The following is a 9,098-nucleotide window of genomic DNA, read 5'->3' as shown; positions in this document are numbered from 1 at the left end:
TGACATTAAGCAGATTATTGGGAAACTCGACCTTCCTTACTCCTGTTTTCCTGAAAATAAACAAACGGGTTTAGCTCAATGAAATTAAAACACTTATGATAGATCATGTTTATGGAGGTGTTGTTCCAAATGTTTTTTTTTTCCTTTGGTTTCTTTAGTACGGAGAGCTGATTTCTTAGTTTTTATGTTGTCTGTTACTGTTTGCTAGTTAGAAGAGGTTAATTTTACAACTGAAGAATGGGTAATGTTACTTCATTTATTAAATGTGCTTATGACAGCTCTAGCCTTGCTGATTGCCACCTAATTTTCAAAACTCCCATAATAACATAGTTTTTTTTTTATTTCAAATTACTGAATTAGGTATGCTGAAGAAAATATTCTGGTCCCTATATTGATATTTCACTTTTGTAAAGCTCTTTCAGCATATGATGCCCTACTTACAATTTTCAATTCGGTATAGAAATCACTTGTAGGTCAGAAAATTCACATGATTGGCAATGATTTTAGTACTGCCATTGACAGTGTGGATCATGAGGTCTTTGTTTTAAATTTTAATCAATTGGGAGTAGATGAGTCTTTTCTCACCATCATTGTTGAATTTTTATGCCAAAGATGCAAAAAGTAGCTGATGATGGGCTCTATAGTCATTATATGAATGTTATGTCTATTGTTCTTTTGGGTATGTTCTGAGCCTATTATTTTTCGTACTATATATACATGATATACTGTTTGGCTTATAAAAAGAAGCTCGTTGTATAAGAAGACGATACTACTTCCTTGCCTTAATTCCATCTCTTGAATTTAGATCTGGTGAATCCCATAATACAGATCTAGCTAAAGCTAGTCCATAATGCAATTGGAGTTAACCTCAAAGTATGTAGTTTGAGGATAGCAGTGGGAACTCTACATACAGATCTCTGATATGACAGTGTTTCGTTGCATATGCAGATGGATGATGGTACCCCCGGTTGCCTTAATTAAATCTCCTGAATTTAGATCTGGTGGATCTTTTAATACGAATAATAGCTCAAACTAGTGCATGATGCACATGAAGGTAAACCCCAAGTAAGTAGGTTGATGATAGTAGGGGCTACTCAACAGGCAGATCCCTGTTTTGATAGTGTTTCTTTAACTCTGTACATTCCGTTTAAAATTTCAAGTGTAACTTTTTATTAAAAATGTGTTTTTGGAGAAATAAATGGTCTTTTCAGGAAACTATATTAGTCTTATCGGTGATCAATCTATATTCGAGCATTGTTATCTATTAGATATCATATTCATGATTTTCTTATATTAATCTTTGGCACCGTCGTTCAGTTGCTCCATAATGCAAGTTGTATAAGATTTTTCATAATTCTTACCATCACATTCATTCATATCATGCCCGACTGTATCTTCCTGTACGTAGTGATTGTTATGCAGTTAACTCTATCCCTTATGCCATCTTAGTCATAAGCTTTGTTGCAGCTGTCACCAGATTGAGGAATGATCTTCCTAATCTAGCATGTGAATTGGTTGAGCTTCAGACGTTGAAAATATCAAGGAATGTTTTTTTAGGTTATGGAGGAGTTAGTGTATCGATTGTTTGTTGTGAGAAAGACTATTGGTATAAATGAGATTGTTTGTTTATGTTTTTAGCTAGGTTACGACAGTGGTGAACGTCTTGGGTGAACGGCTTTTTTATTTGACTACAGCAAGGGGCAGTAGTGTGAATGCTGGATTATCATTATTTTATTTTTTTCGACCAGCGGGGGAGTGTTTTGTTTATATTTGAGTAAGTGGAGTTTTGTTTATATTTTCTTGTCGTAGTTGTGAATGATAGGAAAAGTTTATTATTTATCTTTGATTATAGTGCGATAGTTTAGTTAGTTAGGAATGTTCGTAAGTGTTTTTATTTTTTTTTCATTTGCAAGCAGTAACTCCTCCTTTGGAGAGTCAAGGTTTTTTTTTAAAGTAGATTTATTGTTGATGACCTGGCCTGTAATTGATTTTGTTTGGACTGCTCATTTGGACTGCACAACTGTTGATGACCTGGCCTGTTTACTTCCTATTGCTGTTGATGAGGATGATGATAATGATGATGATAGTATCCAGAACCCCAATCAGCGAGTCAGTTGTGGCAAATTGCCACCCAGTGGACTGTTGACCACAAACCTGTGGTTTTGCCGTAAAAGACAGTTCGGAAGTTTGTGAACGACTGTGTTGGTGTCAACATATATAAACATAAAAATTTTGGTGTTGTTGTGCGATGTTAAATTAAGGTTGTTAAGGTGGTTTTTTTTTTTTGGGGGGGGGGTTTATATGAATGGTATTAGGTTTGTTTATCAGTTTTTTGTCAAGTTTTAGTTTGTAAGAAATATAGTATTAAAGCTATGTTTTGTTTTTATGTCCATTTTGTCGAAGAGTCCCTCTGCTGATAACGTAAGGGGAAGGTTTGTTTTGTGGAGACAATTGTCAGTTAGAGTGATCAAGACTGTGGGGGTTGTTTTGCAACATCCCGCCTCATTAATTTGGCGCCCGAACAGGGACAGCCGAGGTGTGATTGAAGCTGGACTGTTGGACGGAATTAGGATTAAGGTTGATGAAATATAGAAGAGCAATTAAAGGTATTAAGGGAGGAATTTTGGTTGAGTAAGGAGCGCGAGGAGAAGTTGTTGCAAGAGAATAAAGGGTTAAGGGGTGAGAATAAGGATATGCATAGGAAACAGGGAAATTTAGGGAACTGTAGAGAGAGTGGAAGAGGGTGTTGAGATAAGGATGCGTGAGAATGAGGAATGAATGGAAGCTATGATGGGACAAGTAATGGGAATGATGAAAATGTACATGGGTGAGGGTGCAGTAGGAGGAGTGTCCTCAGCTTCGGGTAAAGGGCTGATAGTGGAAGAGAAAGCTAAGATAAGTGATAATGGGAAAGGAAGTGATAGTGGTAGTAATAGTGATAGGGAAGTTAAAGGGACTAGGTGTAGTAAGGAAGAACAGAAAGGTGAGAGGAAAGATGAAAGGGAAGTTAAAAGTAATGAAAAGAGGGAAAAGAAGAAAGGTCAGTATGAGAGTGAGGATGATCGTGAATGGGTGAAAGTGGTAAGTAAGAAAAAGGGTAAGAAGGGAATTGTTAAGGATTGGAATTTAAGTGTTGAAGTGGATTCATTATATTCAAATGAGGAAGAAGGCAACAAGGGAGTAGGCAGTGAAGATAGTGAAAATTAAGTTGAAGTTTTTAAGACAGTGTTTATAAGAGAGGTACCGAGCTGTGAAAGGTTCAATGAGCATAGAATTAGGGATGTGTATGATTTTTTTTCAGGGAGTATGAGTGGTATTGTCAGGATAAGTATGGTGATAGTAAGAGAGTATGGGCTTGGGAGCTAGGAGAATATTTGACTCGGTATTTGTTGACAATGTATGGTGTGATAATGAGTGTAGGGGATGTTGATTATGAAAGTGTGAAAAAGAGAATAATTGAGCAGGTGAAACGTATGAAAGGGAGTGTTAGGTATAAGCGTAAGAATGATTTTGATGAGGCACGGATGAATGTAGGAGAAGCGATATCGATGTATGTATGTAGGTTGGAAACGTTAGCTAGGAAGAAGTATGAGGATGAAGGCATAAATAAGAATAAGGAGTTAATGATGAAGTTTTTGGCTACTGTACCTGAGAATGTTGCTGAGTTTATTAATTTGAAACGGAAGGAGAAAATGAGGTGGACGAAAAAAAGACTGACATGGGATGATATCCTAGAGATAGCTGAGGATTACGAGTTGGATAGGTGTATGAAAGAAAGCAAATCTGTGAGTGTAAGAACTGGAATGGAGGAAAGTGTGCCAGAATTTGTTATGAGAGGACCGATGAGGGTAGCTGATGATGTAGTAGTTAGGAGTGTTAGCCAGTAATGTGGGAATACCTGTAAGGACAAATGAAGGGTTTAGGCAAGGGAATCAGGTTCGAAGGGATAGGAGTGCTAGTGTGCAACGAGGTAGGTCAGGTAGTTGTGTCCGTGAAGAGAAGTATTATAGGTGTGGGAAAGTAGGGCATAAAAAGATTGAATGTAGATGGGCGTTAGGAGCATGTTTCGGGTGTGTAGAGACAGGGCATCGTATTAGTGAGTGTAAGAAAGAGAAAGGGGTTAAATGTTATCGGTGAGGTATGACTGGGCACATAGCGAGTGGATGTCAGAGTAATCGTACAAATATGATTTGCTGCAATTGTGGTAAGGATGGTCATTATGCTAGATGTGCAAGGAGCTGCGGGGTAAGTGTACTGAATGTGGCACAGATGGGCATGTAGCTAGAATATGCAGGAAGAAGGGATTAAGTCAGACAGGATGTTTGGGAAACTAGAGTGTAAGAGGATTCAGCTGAGTGAGTCCTCGACTGTGTGTGGAGTGAATGTTATGCATGTTCGTGAAGGTTTACTGCATGAAGACGTGATGGGTGAAAGAGCTTATGACTGCATGAGTGCAAAAGTAAATTTTAATGGAATAGAGCTACTTGGTTTGATTGATACTGGTAGTAGTGTCAATTTAATGTTTAGGAATGCGTACGATAAGGTAAGGGATGTCTGTGAATTCAGGGGGTGTAAAGGTGAAGTGAAAGGTATCGGTAATTTAAGTATGTCTCTGTAGGGAAAGTTACGTGAAAATTTTATGATTGGGGGGCTGATGATGGAAGATAATGATTTTTTTGTGTTTGAGGGAGTAAATGACAAATATGATGTCTGAGTTAGGTTATAATTTCTTGAAAAAATGTGGTATGATTGTTCATCCTAGTGTGAATATGATCAGGATGAAAGTCAAGGGTAAATTTGGTGGGGAATTTTATTTGAATGAACATGGTAGTGTATGTATGAAGGTATGGAAAGGTGTGCCGTTAATAGCAAAAGAAGGTGTTAAGTTCTCAAGAGATGCAAGCGAGGTTGTCAGTGTAAAAGCTGCATGGCCTAATAGTCTGGGAATTGCCAATAGTGATAATTTTGAGTACGTAGTGGAAGGTTCGGAAGCAAGTAATTTAGTGAAAACAAGTGAGCATGTGTATGATGGTATTTTGAATTTGCAGGAGCCAAAGGTGTATGTGAGCTTGTTGCCGACTGTAAGGTTACAGTCAAAAAATACACCTAGATCTCGAACTTTACCAGATATCGTCACCGAGCCATTATTTATATTCATTTGAATATCACCTAAGTTTCTCATGCTTTTTTTTCACACCACCGTGAATTCCGTTTTATTCTCATTTCATTTTAGTTGTTTAAATGTTAGCCATTTTCTAACACTGTCAAGGATTCGGTTTGGAGTTTCAGTAGTGTCATGTATATCATTTATGGAGAAGTAAAATTGTGTACCATCTGCAAAGAGTTTAAATTTCACGCCATGCCATTGTAGCATTTTCGATAGACCAATAGTATAGATGCAGAATAAGATTGGGCCAAGTACACTCCCCTGGGGTACCCTTTTGTTTCAGGGCTCATATGATGAATAAGAGTGTCTAATTTGTACACGGTAATTTCTACCAACTAAGATTGCATGATCTATCAGTTGATATTGGTAATGGTTTGCTTTTGAAGAATGGATGTGAAGTAGTTGTGATAGAAGATATTAGTGTATATATGGAAAATTTTGTTGGCATGGTTGATATTACGGGGAGTAAGGATGATCTATTGACTAAAGAGGAGGTGGAAGAAATGCAAGATGAATGTGTGGAAATTGAAATGTTACGTGAATGTATGTTGAATAGTATTGAAGTAGAAGAATGGCCGTCTGATTTAGAGGTGTATAAGAACGTTAGTAAGAGACTTATTGTGTGCAAAAATATTGTATATTTTATACATAAAGGAATGGATGAAGATACATGTTCCTGTGTTTCCGATGCATGCAGCTGTAAGTATGTGTATGTTAGTGCATGACAGATATGGGCATATGGGTAAGAATAAATTGTGGGAAAGCATACGTGAGAGATTGTTTACACCTGGGTTGAGTAAGATATGTAAGGATGTAGCGGCTACGTGTGAAGATTTCCAGAAAGGGAAGTATCAGAGAATGCATGCTAATCCTCCTGTTTTGAGATTACGAGTGAAAGAACCATTTGAGATGTTTGTGATTGATTGTGTTTCGTTGCCTGTGACTGAGAGGGGGCACGTGGGAATGATTATCATGGTAGATCACATGAGTAAGTTTATGTATGCAGTGCCTATAAAGAATAAAAGGAGTGAGACTGTTGCAAGAATGGTTGGTCGAATGATGTTGCCGATGTGTGTGTGTAAACCTGCGAGAATGTTAAGTGATAATGGCCCTGAGTTTGTTGGATGGGAGTTTGAGCAGATGTTAAGAGAATGGAGTATTGAACATGTGTATTCGACTCCTTATATACCAAGTGCGAATGGGTTGGCGGAAATGACTGTAAGAACAGTAGGCTAACTGAAACTTTGCGAATGATGAGTACATGTGATAATGATTGGGATTTGTATGTTGGTAGAGCGTTGTGGGCTTATAATGCAACAGTGCATAAGAGTTCGGGTATGTCTCCATGTAAGTTTGTGTTAAATTTTGAAAAGATAATAAGACCAAGGTTGGGTGTGTCGGAGTATGTTAGAGATGTTTGGAGGAAAGCAGATGAGAGGTTTGAAAGGTTTAAAGTTGCTGCGAGAGTGATGGCAGAAGTAATTGAAAAGGGTAGAATGGATGTAAATAAGGTGCGTGATAAATTTTAAGGTCCATATGAGGTGTTAGAAGTTGGTTCGAATGGATTAAGTTATGTTTTGGGTAAGTTGTGTGTGGATGGTAGTGTGGAAAGAGTTAGGGTAACCCACAACCAGTTGCGTTAATGGAAAGAGGTAGCTGAGTATATCCAAGAAAATGGAATGAGTAAATGGTTGAAAAGGAACAAGTGTGAACCTAACATGTATGAGGAATTAGGTCTAGAGGGTGAACAGTTGGTGTTAGTAGAATATATGAAAAGAAAGAATACTAGAGCTTTAAGTAAGGATGAAAGAAGGGGGAATTCTATAAGTAAAAGTGAGAATAGAAATAAGTATGACAAGGGTGTAAATGTGCAAGTGTGTATGGAAGATAAATTTGTTAATACAGATGAATCATGGCTGAGTATGAATGATACCTATAGTGTGTGTGGCTTTTCCTTAGATGATGTAAAAGAAAGGATGACGAATGCGAGAATGAGAGATAGGAGAATGATAAGTAGCATGAATGAATCTTTTGCTAAAGTTGAGAATGTTTTTGATGAAATGGATGAACTGTTTACAGAAATGAGTGTAATTTTAGGGCCAGATGGGAACGAGGTAATTATGATTGTACATTACATTATATATTAGATGATAGGGATTTAGATAGGAATACGGTTAATGTAGCGAATGATTGTGATAAGGAAGAAGTGAATGATAGAGTGTATGGAGGCCCAGTTACTCGGAGTAGAGGTCCCGTTCCCGACTGCGACTAGGTAATGAAAAAATAATGTAAGTGGTTGTGTGAAAATGTAGTAGGATTTGGCAAAATAAGGGGGGAGGAATGTGGAGGATTAATTTTTGTTTTATTTTTATTTTTTTGTTTGCCAAATCAAGAGAGAGAGAGAGAGAGAGATGAGAGAGAGAGAGAGAGAGGGAGAGAGAGAGAGAGAGAGAGAGAGAGAGAGGGAGAGAGAGAGAGAGAGAGAGAGAGAGAGAGAGAGAGAGAGAGAGAGAGAGAGAGAGAGAGACGGGGGGTGGGGTTAGTTAGTGTATCGATTGTTTTGTTGTGAGAAAGACTGTTGGTATAAATGAGGTTGTTTGTTTATGTGTTTAGGTAGGTTACAACAGTGGTGAACGTCTTTTGGGTGAATGGTTTTTTATTTGACTGCAGCAAGGGGCAGTAGTGTGAATGCTGGTTTATCATTATTATTTTTTCGACCAGCGGGGAAGTGTTTTGTTCATTTTTGAGTAAGTAAAGTTTTGTTTATGTTTGCCTGTCGTGATTGTGAATGAAAGGAACAGTTTATTATTTTTCTTTGATTATAGTGCGATAATTTACTTAGTTAGGAGTGTTCGTAAGTGTTTTTATTTTTTTTCATTTGCAGGCCGTAATTCCTCCTTTGGAGAGACATTTTTTTGAAAGTGGATTTATTGTTGATGACCTAGCCTGTAATTGATTTTGTTTGGACTGCTCATTTGGACTGCACGACTGTTGATGACCTGGCCTGTTTACTTCCGATTGCTGTGATGAGGATGATGATAAAGATGATGATAATGATGATGTAGTATTCAGAACCTCAATCAGCGAGTCAGTTGTGGCAAATTGCCACCCAGTGGACTGTTGACCACAAACCTTTGGTTTTGCCGTGAAAGACAGTTCGGAAGTTTGTGAACGACTGTGTTGGTGTCAACATATATAAACATACAAAATTTTGGTGTTGTGCGGTGGAAATTTAACGTTCTTAGGGTGTTTTTTATTTATTATTTTTTTTTGGTTTATATGAATGGTGTTAGGTATGTTTATCAGTTTTGTGTCAAGTTTTAGCTTGTAAGAAATATACTATTAAAGCTATGTTTTGTTTATATGTCCATTTTGTCTAAGAGTCCCTCTGCTGAAAACGTAAGGGGAAGGTTTGTTTTGTGGAGACAATTGTTTGCTATAGTGATCAAGGGAGTGGGGGTTGTTTGCAACATTACGCCACAAGGTTGAACTTCATTGTTTATATTTGAGAAATCTATTTTGATTATGTTACCGATATTAAAATATTTTGTATAATATTCATTACTTCAAATATGTAGTTTATCTATTTTCCTATTACCTTTTTTCGCTGAGGTCTTTTCCTTGTTGGAGACTTTTGGCTTGTACTATCCTTAATTTCTACATAGGGCTGTAGGCATGGCAGATAATAATAACAATAATAAAAATAATAATGATAATAATGATAATAATAATAATAATAATAATAATAATAATAATAAAAATAATAATAATAATAATGTTTATCTACCTTGACGGATAAAGGGTTATTACGTTACCATAATGAGGGCCACCCACTAGGTTTTTACCATGGTCAGGGCCACCCACTAGGTTTTTTAATTGACGAAAATCTCTCACATTACTAACCCGCAATACCCTGCGTGGTAGTGGGAAC

General features: G+C 37.2%; 1 protein-coding gene across 1 annotated transcript; it reads left to right on the top strand.

Moving 5' to 3' along the window:
- Positions 1 to 2,790: 2,790 nt before the first annotated feature.
- Positions 2,791 to 3,207, top strand: LOC137621352 (histone H3.v1-like). The gene has a single exon (XM_068351655.1). The coding sequence runs from the start codon at positions 2,791 to 2,793 to the stop codon at positions 3,205 to 3,207; it is 417 nt and encodes a 138-aa protein (XP_068207756.1).
- The last annotated feature ends 5,891 nt before the right edge of the window (positions 3,208 to 9,098 follow it).

This window comes from Palaemon carinicauda, chromosome 2, assembly GCF_036898095.1.
Source record: "Palaemon carinicauda isolate YSFRI2023 chromosome 2, ASM3689809v2, whole genome shotgun sequence".
NCBI classification, from domain to species: Eukaryota; Metazoa; Arthropoda; class Malacostraca; order Decapoda; family Palaemonidae; genus Palaemon; species Palaemon carinicauda.
Note: the sequence above shows the minus strand (reverse complement) of the source record. Positions and strands in the feature narration are given on the sequence as shown.